General features: G+C 39.3%; 1 protein-coding gene across 3 annotated transcripts in view; it reads left to right on the top strand.

Annotated features, from left to right (window-relative positions):
* The window catches only part of TMEM50A (transmembrane protein 50A), a 24,962-nt gene extending 9,100 nt beyond the window's left edge, over positions 1-15,862 (top strand). For 2 of the 3 annotated variants that reach the window (XM_072609368.1, XM_072609367.1), the window contains exons 3-7: positions 5,849-5,961; positions 7,969-8,036; positions 9,884-9,976; positions 11,532-11,592; positions 15,378-15,862. In XM_072609368.1, coding sequence (XP_072465469.1) covers positions 5,849-5,961; positions 7,969-8,036; positions 9,884-9,976; positions 11,532-11,592; positions 15,378-15,423 — 381 coding nt within the window. In that variant the 3' untranslated portion in view covers positions 15,424-15,862. Of the gene's footprint in view, positions 1-2,412; positions 2,621-5,848; positions 5,962-7,968; positions 8,037-9,883; positions 9,977-11,531; positions 11,593-15,377 lie in introns of all 3 variants that reach the window. The other variant, XM_072609369.1, reaches the window with a different exon arrangement.
* The last annotated feature ends 1,089 nt before the right edge of the window (positions 15,863-16,951 follow it).

The raw sequence follows: 16,951 nt of genomic DNA on the forward strand, positions 1-16,951 counted from the left end.
CCACCTCCAGGGATCTCATACTCACATTTCTTTCATTAACTTAAGTTTTGTTTGTACTAACACAAGGAAGCCATCAATCAGAAGAAAGTCTCCATATACATGAAAGTACTCATAGCTTCACTTTTTGTGATAGATAAGAATTGGAAATGAAGTAGATACCCATCATTTGGGGAATAACTGAACAAATTGTGGTATATGACTGTAACGGTGGAATGCTTCTGTGCTGTGAGAAATAACGTGTGTGTGTAATATTGCATGAACTGATGCAGCATGAAACAGGTGGAGCCAACAATATTCAGTGACTACAACAATGTAAATGGAAAGAACCACACCACACACCACAGAAATCGCAAGCAAATGATATATAATCGTCAAGATTAAGTAGGACTTGAATGTAGAAAGAAGAGTGGACATCTCCAATCCACCTCCAGTGGAGGTCCACAGGGGTTAGACATTACACATCTTTTGGATTTTTGTCAATGTATTGATTAGTTGTGCTGATTTCTTTTTTCCTTTTAAAAAATATCTGTCATATGAGGTGGCATACTGAGAGGGCAGGTGACAGATGCTGGGAATGCCTGTAGTGATAGAAGAAACAGAAGACATCAGTAAAAGCTTATTTTTGAAGAAGATTTTAAAATTTTAACCAAAGTGCCCCTTAATTCCCAAAAAGGTTTGCTTTCTCAAAGTTCATGATATAGTGTGCCATACATGTAATATAGACTTATCTGTTATTTATAGTGTAAGATTCTTCAGGACTACTGTGCATGTAGCTTCTGAGCAAATGACCACGGAGAGATGAAAGAAGCTAAGCCATTCAAAATATAGGACTGCATCAAAGGAGGCTGGATGACTTCATCTCCTCAGCCTTAGTGCCTTAGAGAGCTCAGCACAGAGTTTCAGAGAGAACTTAGAGGACAAAATTCGTTTGTGTTCCTTAGGGCATGTTTGTATTACTGTGCCTTGCTCTTGCCCTATAGGGTCTTTTTAAAAAGAACAACAAGCTTTGACATCTTGAAATTTTCAGGTTGGAAGGAAGCACTCCTTCATTTTATAGAAGAAACCAAGGAAGAAGGACTTACATGTGTTGTATTCCCCACCACCTCATGGTAGTCTGTAAGCTTCCAGAGGACAGCCTCTGGGGAGGGTTCATTTTGTTTTAGTATTTCCAGTGCTTTAGACATAGGAGGTGCTTAGGAAATGCCTGTCCATTTGTGCTGGATTGGTCACACACCTTGTTGACAGCAGAGCAGGAACCATAAACCCAGTTCTCCCAAGTCCTATCCCAGTGTTCTTTGCAGTCCATTTTGTTGCCTCCTCTCAAAAAAACTAAGTTTAGACATGCCATAGTCTATTCACTGAATTTATGTAATTAATAAAAAATGACTAACCTATATTTTCCAAAGAAATGGCACAAGTAAAACTTACTGGCACTGTAAAAAAAAATACTGTACTCATAAATACATCAGAAAAGTTTTATATTTTGGTCTCTGAAGTAGAATTATTGCCTACAGTGAGCTGAGAATACCAAAAATGAAACTGTAATTATACTAGCCCATGAAAAATTGTTACTATATAGCAGCACTAACTACAGATATATCTGAAATCTGACAAATGAGAATTATTAATTTCAGTTTGAAGTGCTTTTTATTTCTGAGCTGTTATCATCAAATTGTGATTTAGAGTACAATTCCAGGAACTAACCAAAAAAGTGCTAATTATAAAGTTTATGGTATATTTTATTGCTGTAGTGTATAACTAAATGAAGTATGTTTATAAATTTTGTTTTGTATATATCACTTTACATGTATATGTCCACATGTGTGTCTCTTTGCATATTTCAGAATGTCAGTGTGGGTACTCCCTCTACTGGTTTCAGTCATAATTTCTCTGTGCCTTAGTAGATGGTCTTCATGTATTGCCAGAGGGGAAAAAATCACCACCAGGTTCCCAACCTGGTAATAAACCTCTCTGCACTTGGCTAAGTTTGGCCCTTGTCAGCAGATAGAGTCTGTTTCTGAAGCCATATGCAGCGCATTTCCAGCTTGCCAGAACCAGCGTGATCTTGTCCTCTGAGAGCTCTGATTCACCTCTCTGTTAAGGTGAACCGTCAGAGTCAAGTGGTTAGTGACTGCATAGAAAAATATGTACATGTTTGGTAGAAAGACACACAGCTACAGATTCCTGAAAATTCTACTTGTAACAGTTTGATTAAAATGTTTTTATAAAAAAATAGATGTTTTTATGGAGAACTTTCTGTTTAGATAACAGAAGAAGCTTCATGGGATCCTGAGCTTGTGGAATTTTGAGAATGTTTGTATTGGTCATCTCACTGCTCTTAAAACCAAGTGTCTACACCAAAGATTTTTGTAAAGGATTTTTCCCCCTTCTCTGTTTGTTTATACTTTACAGTGTCCAGAATAAAATTCACCAAAAATAAAATTTTAATTTATGCTGGAGCTGAGTATGTTATCATAACTGAAACCATCTGTAAGATGAGATGGTCCTGAGGTCCTGTCCAGTTCTCCATGCCATCTCAGATTTGGGGGCAGAGTCCATCTTTGGTCTAACTGGGTTTATGACCATGAACTGCCTATCATTTAATCTCCTGCAGTCTCAGGTAATTTTCTAAACTATAAATAATTTTAGGGATTGTTATCTATGTCAATGGAGGGAGTTCTCACAGGGTCTTTATGTCCTTAAATTAATTAACTGCTATTCCATTCACTGCTTCATTGTGATGTGGTGGTGACCCTAGGTTTTAAAAAGCTTTGCTAGTGGAGTGTAAGCTATGATCCTCTGGCCCTGCTAAGCTGCAAAGATTTCCGATATGGGTCTGAAGATGGACCAAGAACAAACCAAGCCATCATTTCAGAAAAGAGCCTCTTTTCCAGAAGATTGGCTCCTTGGGGACAGTTTTACAAACTTCAGAAGGAGGGTTGCCATCTACATTGGTGGCAGAAGTACCCACACCAGTGGAGTCATTGGTCTTTCAAAGTATATTTAATAACTGTGATTGCATGCTAACATACTGGTAATATGAATGTTATGTGTTGTATTATATTTTAGAATGTTGAACATTTCACTGGTATATTCATGCCTGACTTGATAAGTGTTTTGTAATTTTTTTTTCAACATTAGAACTATAATTAGAATTAACATGAATGGTAGAATAGGAGCCCAAAATATTTCTTCAAAACATAGCATGTTGGAAAGAACCTTTAAACATCAGCTAGTCCTACTTACTCATTTTACAGATGAGGAAAATGAGGCCCTGGAGAAGGGAAGTGACTTACCTAAAGTTGTTACATAGCAAGTAAGTGGCACAACTAGGACTGGTAACCAAATCTCCTAACCCGCAGTGCAGTTGTCTTCCATTACACCATAGCTAAACAGATGCTTCATTCCAGAAGGAAATTCACACTGTAGCCATCTGATTGCTATATAGATGGTAGCAGCTCCTGGGAGCAGCTGCCAAAAAAGACCCTTTCATTATTATTTTTAGAAAGGAGCAGCCAACCATATGGCTATGGAGTAGATTCAGCCCCAAATCCCCTTAAAACCTTAGGATAAAGAAGAGAAAGGCCAGAAGTACTAGTCTACAAGAAAACCACTGGAAAAAGAAGGGCACAGGAGATGTACAGGGGGAGATAGGAGTGTAGAAAATACATTTGTCCAAAGATGAAGTGAGTAAACACTGACTGGGAAACAATCTTTTTTGATTGGTTGTATCTGGAATATCAGCTTTCTCTTTTCCATCTCTTCCTTCATTTCACTTACTAATATGGTCTTTGTTTTTAGGTCCATCCTCTAATAACTCCCAAAGTTAGTCTAAATATATTGGGCTTGTGGAGTTCTGAGGGTTGGCTTGAGACTTGGTGTGTGGCACTCAGCAAAAAGATATTCTTTGATGCACATGAGGACACAAGTAGAGGCTGTGCCACTACACTCAGACTCTGATCCTTTTTACCCTGACTGTGGTCACAAGTATAAATTTTCCCCTGATTCCTAGGGTTTGAGGAATTTTCAGTTTTGTCTCATCCCATTGGGTGTAAAGGTATTGACCTGTAAAAAATTTCTCTTCCAAAAATACCTTCTACTTTGATCTTTCTTTAAGGATGGTAAGAATATAAAAATCTATCACGGAAGTGTCCAGTATCTAGATAGTGCCGTGTGCTATGAACCCAAGTCCTGTGTCTACCCCACGCCTATACACCTTGGTTCCTTTTCCTGGGTTTTCCTTCTTTCCCCGCATCCCCACTTCTGGCTTCCCATCTTTTCCAAGCTAACTCCTTCATGAAGACTTCTGAGCTCCCTCAGGAAGGCATTAGCTTTTCTTCCTTGGACTTTGTGTAGTATTTTGCTTTTGTTTTTCTTGTGTACTTAACATTTTGTGTTAAACTTATTGTTGAACATGTTGAACATATCTCCCAACTCTGTGAGCTCCTCTGTATATCTGGATTTCCCCTAGAGGCCCAGCACTGCTGTGTACATAATGTACACTCAGTAAATATTTGTCAAATTTGAATACTTTTACATTTGGACAGTTCAAAATTCTTCCTAAGCGCTGCAACAGCACATCACTAATATGCTACTCTTTCAGGCCAGTGGTATACTGAGTTGTTCCCTGCCCTTTTCCTTTTTACATAGTACTATAATTATAGCAGGTTGTTGCTAGATTTCATGTAATCTTCAGGGTTTCATTAATATGCCACTGAAAAATAGAAATTCACATGGACTTCTTCAAAATAATAACCATGGCCATTTGTCTAACACTTTCCTTAAAAGCCTGTAAGCTTGGTATATTATGCTTTTTTTAGAGATAAGAAAATTGAGTCTCAGAATGGTAAGTGACTTGACCAACTGTCATATGAGGCCTGAATTCGAACACTGTATATTATGAATTACAACCCAGTACTCAGCTACTGAAAAAGTCCTTTTTAACAATCAAAGTTTACTACCCTTAAGTGTTAAATCAATTGACCAACAAAGATCCCCTTCTCTGTAAGGAAGCACACTGAACTGAAATATTTAAGAAATTTCTCAGTTCACTGGAAATGGGTATATTATGCCAAATTAGACAACAGTCCTCTGGGCTTGCCCACATGGCTTTAATTAATATTTTATATTAAACTTGAAATTTTTAAAATTATTTTTGAGCCTAGTTCAAAAAATTCTCATTTGGGCTAGAAGTATAACAAGGTCCAAAACTATTGTTGCTCAATAAGGAAGCTGCTTTTCCCACCTGATCCAGTTTGTCCCTCTTTAGGCAACCTGTTTGTCCCCCCTGTTGGATTTTACCTCTGCCTTGGATACTCAGCACCCGTACTCTACTCTCTCAGCTTCCTCTCTGCCCTCTGATTGGAAGACTGGAGAGTATGGTATCAAACTCCTCCCGAAGCTTTCCTTTATAGAGCGAACCTGACTTTCCAGATAACTCCCCTTTCCATCTTTGCCTCTAGTTGGTTTGTACTCCACAGAACATGATGCCTCCACACTGGCTAACCCCCTGGTGTCCATTCCATCCTCCTCCATCCCTTACCAATTTCTTTTTATATGTTGTCTTCTGCAGTTAGATTGTAAGCTGCTTGGGAGCCCGGATTGTCTTTCTTTTTCTTATTTGTATTTTCAGCACTTAGCATGGATGCCTTTAGCCATGCTACAGCCAGGAACTCCCAAGCCTTGTGATCCACCAGCCTTGGCCTTATGCAGTGGCAGGGATTATGGATATGTACTGCCACTCTTGGCTAAATTTTTTTAATGTTTAAATGAAGTATTCCATTTTTAGTCTTAATAAACTGAAAGGTCCTTCCTTGGTCACCCAAGGTAACATGTTGGTTCTTAACAGTTTTTTACAGGATGGTGGATCATCATAGATGCAGCTGTTATTTATCCCTCCATGGAAGACTTCCACCACTCCTACCATGCCTGTGGAGTGATAGCCACTCTTGCCTTCCTCATGTAAGCAACATTCTCTTAGTACTACCTTCATCATTTAGATTACCAAGTACTTCCTGAAGACCTCTGGATTGAATTTTAACAAAGAATATCCTCATAATTTAGAAGTATAAATCATCATTTTTTTCCTCACACATATGTAATTATGGACAAATCTGTTTGTACCTTCATCTCAGGGGAGTGAGGAACGTTAGAATCTATTTGACTAGCAGGGGCTGGAATGAGATCACTGCTAGACCAATGGTAATTATTCCATTAAAAAAAATTAGTCTTCCTTTAAAAATGAACAAGATATCCAAATGTTAAAACCTTTTTAGAAAGTCAGCAGGCATGTCTAGCACCTAGCACTTAGTTTCAGTTATTCTACAATGAAACCATCTTAGAATGCATTTTATTCAATGGGAAATTTCCATACTTAAGAGTTTTTTTTGATATGAGGGACATTGTGGCATAGGGGATAGAGACAGGGCCTCCAGGAATCCAGATCCCACCTATACTTAATGTACTGGCTGTGTGACTCTGGGCAAGTTGCTCAACTTCTTAAGGACCCTCCAGACTTGCTAAGATTGTGAGCTTCAGAGCAGTGCAGACTTGTCCTCACCAAGAGCTTTGTACACTGATAAAATCACTAGTGTACTCCAGAAAAAAATTCATTGTTTTTTTTTAAGGATTTTAATCTCTTCTTGCAGAAATATTTGTTGTGTGACATTGATGACAGTAGCTGTTAGCATTTATAATTCTTTATTTGTTATCTCATTTGATCTTCACAACCCTGTGAGCAGGTACTGTTACAGATGAAGAAACTGAGGCTGAGACAGTTGCCAAGAGTCATACAGCTAGTAAATGTCACTAAGAAATAGCAGCTCTATAGAAAGATGAAGGAAAACTTAACTGTACCTTGGACTGGTTGGTTCAATTAAACCCTTCTGCCATGCTTCTGATACATGGCATATTTGACTAAGTCACATCTTTCACCCTCATGAGTGGCAACTATTCATTACTCCTTTCCCAGTCATCCTAATACAGCTTTGAACCCAAGTATACCAATAATGAATTAGCTCTCAAAGGTAGAAGGATTTCTAGAATCCTAGGACTTAGATTAGACCTTAGAAACCATCTAGCCCAACAGCTCTTGGCTAACATCAAAGGAAATGGGCTCAAAACAACTAAGCATTAACTAATGCTTAACTAATTAATTAATATTGTTACATTAAATCATGTGCCCATAGTTTTCACACAGCTCATTCCAGAGCCCAGACTAGATCATACTATCAGAAATTAGGTGGCAGCCTAATGTGAAGTCTAAGTCTAAAGAGCTTGTCTGCTCCACCATGGCCAGAGTTGAGACCACTTGTTTCTTCAGCATTCTTTAGCAAAGGCAGAGTATATAATGGTAGCCCTGGATTCAGGAGCCAAAGACTCCATAAGACAGCTCTCCAGTGTTATTGGCCACTTAACTGTGCCTCAGTTTTTCCTCAGCCTTGACATTCAGGGCTTTAGACTAGGCAATCTGCCCAGGTTTCTTCCAGCCCTCAAATACTGTTGTTTACTAAGCATCAACTGTTTGAAGAGCATTATGCTAAGGGCTGAGCTAGATGCAGAGTTTAACTGCCCCCATGGAACTTCTAATCTCATAATGGCTAAGACACAAATAGTTTGCTATAATATTATTAGACATCTAGTACTATGCGAGATCAGACTGCCTTAATTTCTCCTAGGTCAGGCCTTCACAACATGTCTTTGTCATTTTAGTGGAATTCTTATGGTTTCACAGAACATCAGTTATTATTGAAATATCTTTCAAAATTAAAGGACCATGTTCATCATCTAGGTTCATTTATCTGCTTTTGCTCAAAGAAACACAGACACAGACACACACATTCCCCTAATTAGCACAAATAGTTGAAAGTGTTCAACATTTTATGTTCCAAATGTAAAAACTGAATAAGGCAGTTTTGTAAGCTCTGTGTAACCATGCCAGACTGCATTACGTTTGTATTATTCACACAGGATTAACGCAGTGTCCAACGGACAAGTCCATGGTGATAGTTATAGCGAAGGATGCCTGGGTCAAACAGGTAAGCAGCTAGTGCCAGTCACCTGGCATTTATTTAGAGCCCCTTGAGTTAAAAAACAAAACAAAACACTGCCAGGCACAGGAGGAAATAGAGGGATGTATAATATGGAGTACCTGCCCTCCTGAAACTTGTAGCATAGTGGGGAAGTTAGGGAGTGTGCCCAAACAGCTAATTCTGAACAGAGAGGGCCAGGTACACTGTGGTTAGTGCTGTAATCGCTGCATAGATGGCAGCGGTCTGTCTGACACTCAGAGGACCAGGAGAGTCAGCAGCTTCCTCAGCCAGCACAGGCAGTGCTCATTTTTAAAAACTAATTAATATCAGGGATCAGAAGGCTAGAGTTTAGGGTCTGGCTCTGCCCATGCCTTCCTGTGACCTGAGGCAAGTCACCCCTCCTTTCTGACCGTGTTTGCTGTAAAAAAATAAAACGAGTGATTGGGAGGTGGGGGGATAGGTAATTCTGTACTGCCTTCCAGGAGGTTGTGTACTTCTCAACTTACATTTGTAGAATTCTTTGTTATATTTAATTGAATTGTGACATACGGTCTCTGCCTTTGGGTTTCCCAAAAGTTAGTTACTATTACTGTCAATCTGTTTAATGGTTTACATTAAACTTTCCAGGCCTCAAGGAATTCATTCATATATAGGAGATCCTTTTTATAAGGATGGTCAGCACCAATGCTTGGTAATGATGATAGTGAGGATTTAAAAACCACCTTTTAAAAAGTTACCTTCAAAAAAAGTAGAAAAAAGGTCAGCTTAAAACATGCCCTTAAATTTGTACACTTTGAATAAATTTTCCCACTGTGGGCAATATTTTTCCCCATAATTCCCACATTTCTACAACTTATTATTTATTGCTATCACAATAGTATAATATCATGCTAAAATTGGTAATATAGAATTTGAAATCTATTTGTATTGATAGAAAGATACTGGATTTTTAGGGCCCAGCTCTGGGCAGGACCTGAGCCTTTGTGGTAATCAGTCAGAACCCAGGTTTCATGAATAGTGGCATATTAATTCACACCTAGAATTTTATGTTTTGGGCAGAAAGCCAGGAATTAATATATAAGCTGTCACTTCCTGCTTTGCTTTATTGAGCTGTGATACTCATGGACACTACTTTTTATTAAATACTTGAGCTAATTAACTCAAAAACTCATTTATCTCAGAATTCATTTTAGCTAGTCAAATGATTTCATTTATTTTACTTTGTAATAAAGTATAGCAAATATTCATAAATACTACATAAATGTGACTTAAAAGTTGATTGTCCTCATCTGTTAGTATAATTATAATGCAGCATTCCTAAGTGCCAGCTAGTTCTGCCCAATTTGAATTCATTTCACTATCCTAAAAGTGAAAGATGATGGTCTTTAGATTCACTCATCAATGAATACAGATTTATTATGGGAGAGGATAAGGGGAAGAACCTCTGCTAGATAGTTTCCTTGCAAAAGAAATTTAAATTATATTGTGCCGCATTGAATTCTTAAAGGAAATTATCTATTGGCCAGCCTGAAAGAATGCATGAGCCAGTATTTTTTGTGAAACATTGTTCACACTTGACATTTTATGAGCAAGGTTAGGATGGGGGTGGGGTGACTTTGGGAAAGTAAAGATACATTCAGACCTTAGAGTGTCCAACAAAGCTGACAGCATTGTAAAAGGGAAATCCTAACTAAGGTCCTACAGTTTCTGCATCCATTTTAGATACATAATATATTTCATCATAGCTTTTGACAGCTGATGGATTTCTTTCCTCCCTTTCTTACCCTCTTCTGGTATACAGCATTTGTGATCAGATCACAAACAAAATATAATAGTGTGTTAATTTTTTTAAGGTGCTCGAATTTGGCTCTTCATTGGATTTATGTTGGCCTTTGGATCTCTGATTGCATCTATGTGGATTCTCTTTGGAGGCTATGTCGTTAAAGGTAAAAGAAAACAGATTTTGGTACGGTTGATTTAGAAGCAGTACCTGCAGAGCCCAAGTGTTTTATTAGGTTTTGTTTAATTCAAAAATTCCCCTTGAGCTCTTAGGGTTTCAGCATTCTTTCTGAAGCTTTGAAAAGACAGTTAAGCCCTTTTATCTGTTAGAGTATTTTCAGTTCCCCCTGCCCCAGAGCTTGCTTCCCTGCCTCTTCTAACTCCTTAGACTCAGCCTCCCTAAAAAATAACTCTTCTCCCACACACACATACACACACATATATAACAGTTTGAGCTTCCTTTTGAATTTCTGATTGACTCTTTGTACAGCCCACAAGTTGAAATCCTAGGTCTCCTGATGGGTCCCTTTGTACACCAAGGATATCCCCTGGTCTTTCCTGAAAGTTTTTTCTGAGGGGTCTCAGAAAAACAAAATAAAGTCTTGTCTCTCCCTTCCCTCCCCTACCCCCAGTTCCTCTGATTTTTATGTAGACACCACAAGGATCTGTTCAAAACCTCAGCCCAGTGTCCCTACAGTTACTCCCCAAAATGTTATTTGGCAAAATCCTAAAAAGGCAAAGACATTATTTATTAATATAGCCCTTCTATGGAAAAAGATGGGGGTGAGCATGAGGACCGTTGCCCCAGAGTGCCTAGGGACTGGGCCTGTGGTTTCACTGGTTTCTCTACCCATGCAGGTTAGTACCTTCTAAATGACTTTGGATCTTCCCAGGGTCTAAAGCGCTCTGGTGAAGGCTGACTGGGGTCACACAGCCAGCTTGGGTGGCACTTGGGCTTTATGGCTGTGGTGCTACCTCCCTTTCCCAGGGCAGTATCCACCTTTTGAGACCAGAAACTGTTTCTTTTTCTCTTTGCATCCTAAGCTCCTTGTACATGCCTGACACTGTGACTGTTGGCACTTTTTTTTTAATTGAGTTTGTTCTATTTCTTGCTTGATGCTTGAAAGCCCAAGGTTTAAGTTCTTTTTACCTCATTTCAAATGATAAATCCTTAAGTGCTGAACTCTAGATATAACATTTCATTTTCTATACCCTAGTCTTTATCTCCTTAGCTTAGAGAACCTGAGAATATTCATGTAAACAGTTTCAAAGCCAGGAAACCTAGTGTTGTGTTTTCACAACTGCAGGCATCAAGGTGAGCTCTGATGAGAGCAACAGGTCAGTGAGCCTGAAGGCTCTGCTCTATCTGACCCTTTTACTGTTCTATAGTGAACCTGAACTGAGAGCTGGACTAGTCCTCCCACTGGTCTGTTAAGAAAATGGGTTCCATTCAAATACACTGAAAATTATTTTGTAGGACAGATGGGGTAGCTGAGCTTTCATGTAGTCATTCTCTTTTCCTCTTTATAAGTATGCCAGTTAGGAGATAATTACTGAAAGCATGTGGAAATGAAACCTTAGAAGAATTTAAACTGAAAAACCAGGACAGATCATGCCACATGATTGCAAGGGACTTGGCATTTCCAATATATCAGAAACTACAGATAGTTGAGAATTTAAACTACTAGGAATTTATTGTAAATTATTTTCTTTTCAAATCAGAAAAACCAATAGTGTACCCTGGAATTGCTGTTTTTTTCCAGAATGCATTTATCTTTTTTGGGTAAGTCTGTGTCTAATTGTCTGTTCCTTCTGTTTTTTTTTTAAATGTCTGTATTATATTATTTATTACAATTGCTCCTTTAATTTACCCTCCTGGGAAAATACGAGGCCTGCGGGAGGTCAGTGTTGTGCACACCCTCCACATTTAACAGACTTGGCCACCCTGTTTTAGGCACCATTTCTGTACCATGAGCTCCTCCGTGGCAGCCTGAGGGTCTTCCTCTCCCAGTTTGATTTTTTTTTTAATTAAAGGGACCATCCCTTGAGTAACTACTTAAAGAAGCCTATTCATTAAATGTGAATGTATCTCACTCAAAGTGAGAATGTGAAAAGACCTTAGCCTGAAAGGGCCAGGGTCTCCCATTGCATCCTGGGTTATCTCCAGTCGTCCTGATGAATATCAGGCCACTGGACCCAGAAGACACTGGAGGAGAAAGTAAGGCTGGTGACTTTGCACAACCCTCCCTCGCTCAAATCCAAGTCAACTGCAAGTCATGTCATCGTCTTGATGTCATGGTCATCTTTGAGAATGAAGGACAAACACAACAGCCTCTTCAATACCAAGCATAGCATTTTGCTTTTAGGGGCTTCAGTAAATGTTTGTTAAACTGAGTATATGAATTCTTCCTTCATTTACCGAAGGGTAACAATCAAGGTTACTTTTCGTGGTAGTCTAAACTATTTTGATTATTTTGATTGTGCACTGTATCGCAAAGCATCTATGCTGCCTGCTCATCCTGTGAGACTCCCTTTGTCCTGTGGAATGGAGGGAGTAGAGACTAATCCCTAGCATCATGCTATCTGAGCCTGCCAGAGGGACACATGAGACAATTATCTTGGGAAGGGCAGGATGGGACAGGAAGGAAATCACCTCCCCCACACTCCCCTAGTTGGAAACCCCTAAGCTGGAGAACACTTAAACTTCTTTGATTGAAAGACTGTCAATCAGACATAATGAAAGCATAGTTTCTGGGGATGTTTTGTATTTTGGTGTGATGGTAATTTCACTAGGTCCAGAATAGTAGGAAAAATTGGGGAGGAGAGAGTCCTATTCTGATATTTTTTTGATTGACATACCAATTATTAGAGATAGTAATATTTAGTCCTCATCAAATGCCAGAACTTTTCATAAAAATGTCAGTTTGACTCAGTCCTGGAGCACTCTAAGGTACTCACTGCACTTATGCTCTCATCATCAAAAATAAATTTTCTTTATTATAAAAAAAAAACAAAACAAAATAATAACACCTTTCATGCAGCTTTTAGATTCTAGAACCTTGAATAAGGAAAAACGTCCAAAGCCACTTTGACACCTATTTAAAATACTAATTGCTTGCTGTGAAATAGCCTGTCTACTAGGAGCACCCGTATTTAATTCATGCCTTCAGGCATCTGAGCATTTTTAATGCAATCTGCCTCTGCCACTAAAAAAGCCTAGGCACCCAGATTGAGGCAAGATATAAAAGAACCTGCTTGGGGACCTTTGTGGAGATTTCATCTCCAGGATGTCCTAACAAATGGAGAACCCCGCCACTCTCCCACCTAAAGAGTAACTGTGGCTTTTACGTCAGTGGAAGCTCCAGAGCCACATAGAATTGATCCAAGTTCAATAGTCATCATCATCATTACTGATATTTCCATAGTTTATATGCATGACCTCACTTGTTCCTCACCACAGGCCTATGAGGTAAGTTCTGCAGCCATAGTTGTCTCATTGTGCTCACAAGGAGATAACTAATCTGTGTGGGGTCAGGTCTGCAACCCAGGTCTTCTAACTCCAGTCCAACATGCTCCTGCCTATTTGCAAAAGCTCAGAGGCCAGAACTCTACCACTTTACTAGTACTAGCCCTCCATGAAGAGTTGTCACTAATACTAGCCCTCTTTGAAGAGCACGTCAACTTTGAAAAGTTGATAAAAATATGGTCACCTTTGGAAAATAATTTCTAAAAAGCACTGTTTGTCAGAGACATGTTGACACAGGCCATTTTGGAAACAACCTCTTTGAAAATTATTTTCAGCTTCTTTCCCATAACTGGGGAGAGGGGCTGGCAGAGGGAGCACATTGGGAACTAATTGGCAAGTGTTTGTATTTATGGCTTCTTGTCGTTTGAAATTATGGAATAGAGGCTTAAATCTCTTCAGTCTGGAAGAGTGTTGGGTAGCCATCATCTGGCAGTAGCTCAGTGCTCTTGGCTTCCTGTCAGGTCACCAGGGGATAGGGGAAAGAGGACTGGGTTTGGATTCAGAGAACTTGGGACAACTCTGCCATCTGCTACCCATGTGTTTACCTTGGACAAGTTACTTAACCTCAATAGGCCACAGTTCTCTTGTGTAAAATGAGAGGGTTAAACTAAATATTCTCTAGGTCTCTTCCCTCTCCTAAACTCTTAGGCTTTCTGGTGAATCCTAATGCTTGATTTCTATTTGGAAGGACACTAGCCTTGGGGAAGGTAGAAGCAAAAGGCCTCTTGAGTTGAGGATGGAGAACCAAGTGCTTTCTTCACTCCTTTCCAAGCAGCAGTCTGCTCCTCTAATTTTAACTTTACCTGTCCAAGAGTTATAGCCTTGAGGACACTTAACAGATCATCTAATCTAATCTCTTCATTTGTTAAAAGAAAAATGAGGCCCTAATGAAAAGAAGTAATTTGTTCAAGGTCACATTGCCAGTTAGTAGCAAAGCCAGGACTAAAACCATGTCTCCTAATTTCCAGTCCAGAACTATGATCCCCTAAGCATCTGCAATAGATCAGATCACTTGCTTAAGTTAGCTGAATGAATGAATTGGAAACCATGTGGTTGTTTTCTCACTAGCCACTGTTTTGCTTATGAACTCCAGAGACTAAGCAGGCTTTAGAGGCATGCCACTAGCTAATTGAAATAGGAGAATTTGACATTACTTGGCATTGCTATCTTAATTATCATATTCCATATCGTTCTGAAATGTAAAAGAACAAGGTTCAAAAATAACTTGTAGCTCTCACTTCAGAAATCTGAGCTAGCTGCAGCTTATCAAGATGACCATCTGATAGAATATGAAGGAACTGAGCACATCACCCTTGAGCCAAAAAAAAAAGACAAAAAAAAACCCACTAAGAAACTAGTAGTCACAAATTACAGCTTACATGTTTTGCCCATAAAAGCATTGAGCATTCTTTACCATGTTACTCTTAGGATCACTATCTAAATGTGGCCTTGGTGTGTACAACCACACACAACAGGTCTACTAATTGGAAGAGCTCTCAGAGATGTCATATTCACCCACAGGAACTTCTGGTATCATCTACTCGCTGGTAGAAATCTTATGCTAACTAAAAACAAAGTGCCCTCCTTAAAAAGCAAACTTGACATTTTTTCATCGATGACTATAAGGTGGACATGTTGATACACATAACCATACCTCTTAAGAGTGAACTCACTTTCTCTGTTGGGCTCTGAGCCTCTTGTGGACAAAGACTATGTTTCAGATAATCTGTTTCTTCCAGTACCTAGCATGAGGTTTTGTTACATAAGTAAAATAATGTTACATTTTTTGAACTGAAGCAGTCTGAACAGAGTAAATAAAGTTAGGGTCACACTGCATTAAGTGAAACAGGCTTAAAAGGTAATGCTTTGGTTATTTTTGTTAAATACCTTTTTTAGAGGGACGTGTACCCACTTTCTCAGACCTGCGTTGAAGGTGATAACTGTTACAGTTGAGCCTCACTAAAGAATCTCTGTATCTTGAATATACTGTCCCTTCTCTCAGATTCAAGCACTCAAATTATGTGTTTTCCTTCTGTTAACAGAGGCCTGGTCTTTAAGTTTGGCCGCACTGAAGACTTATGGCAATGAAGAGACCTGATTTCCCTCAGAAGCCCTGCTTGGCACTTACGTTGTATTTTGTTTTTATAGCTCACTTCCAATCTTTTGTAATGCCATTTTATAAACTTTGCTGAATATCCTCGAGTGAAAAGTGACAAGTTGATAAAAAAAGTGGTGAAAGTGATGTTACGAGAAACTCAGAAAGTTACAGAACACTCCAAATCATGAACTTAGGCTTATATATTATATATATATGTAGTTCTGTCAAGCTAAGTAAGTACTTGATTCAGTTATGAAGTGTTAATAGAAAATATTTCACCAAAGTGACTTTGGGCTGGTTCTGTTATGATGTAACTCATTTTAGAAAGTAAGTGAAAGAACAATCGAGGGAAATAATTATGTGTGCATATGTATTTGGCATCATGTCTGAGGTCCAAAATTGCAATTAAAAGTGCTTTAAAAGATTTAATATATTTATTTAAATGTGGTATCTTCTGTGTCAGAAATTAAACTAAATATAGAAACATTTCCTTGTTTTATAAAGCTATCTGGTGGTCAGAACTCTTTCTCACTGTAGTTTATCTTTCATTTATTTAGTTCCCCAAAGAAACTGAATTACTGAAGGTTAGAGCTGGACAAGATCTCATTGTGTAAAATATTAGAAAGAGAACCTACCCCAGGACAGAGACTGCAAGAGTGGGAGGGGCCCCCACTAGTCATTGGAGCCTAGATTTAGATCTGGGAGAGCTCTCAGGGCCCATCATCTAACCTGCCCCCTCTCCCATTTTTAGGAGAGAGAATTGACACTCAGGGAGGATGGAAGTGATTTGCCCCATTTAGGGAGTAAAAATCAAGTGAGATTTTAATCCAAGTCCTCCAACAACAGTCTGTGCTCTTTGCCTGTGCCGTACTGCCACCTACCCCACCTACCTCCACCCCACATATACCCTCTGTCTTTCATTAGAGGGAGCTGTGGTCCAAAGAAGTGCCTAGGCAGGGCTATTGGTGTCCAAACTGGGACCTGAACCCAAACTGGGCTTCTGACGCCAAGACCGTCCTCCTTTCTGTAATACCACTCTGACTTTCAGACTGTCACTGATTGGTTCAAAGGGATTTTATGTGAAAATATCCACCTTTAGGATTATGTATCTACTGTGTTTTATCAAGCTGAGTTCTCTGCATCTCGCCCAGGCAGAAGATCAGCAGCCACTCATGGGTCTGATCCCGGTCTTGATGGGAAGCTTTAACCTGCTCTGTTTTTCTGGCCTGGCCTGGTTTGCCCCTCCATAAGCAGCTAGGCAGGCTGCTGTCTGCCCACCACCTCCATGCTGCACTTGGCATTCCCAGACTCACTCTCTCCAAGCAGGGAGGACTGCTTCTATCCTTCCTCCCCCTTATCAGGATGACCGAAGAATGGAAAGGGGAGAGGACAGCCACAGGCATCTACTGGCTTGGCCCTTCATACTCCCCCACTTCAATTTTGCAGCCATTTTAAAAAGTGAAATGAATGCATCTATGAGATCAAGATGTGGTAAAGGTCTCTATGACTCCAAATACA

This window comes from Notamacropus eugenii, chromosome 5 (assembly GCF_028372415.1).
Source record: "Notamacropus eugenii isolate mMacEug1 chromosome 5, mMacEug1.pri_v2, whole genome shotgun sequence".
NCBI classification, from domain to species: Eukaryota; Metazoa; Chordata; class Mammalia; order Diprotodontia; family Macropodidae; genus Notamacropus; species Notamacropus eugenii.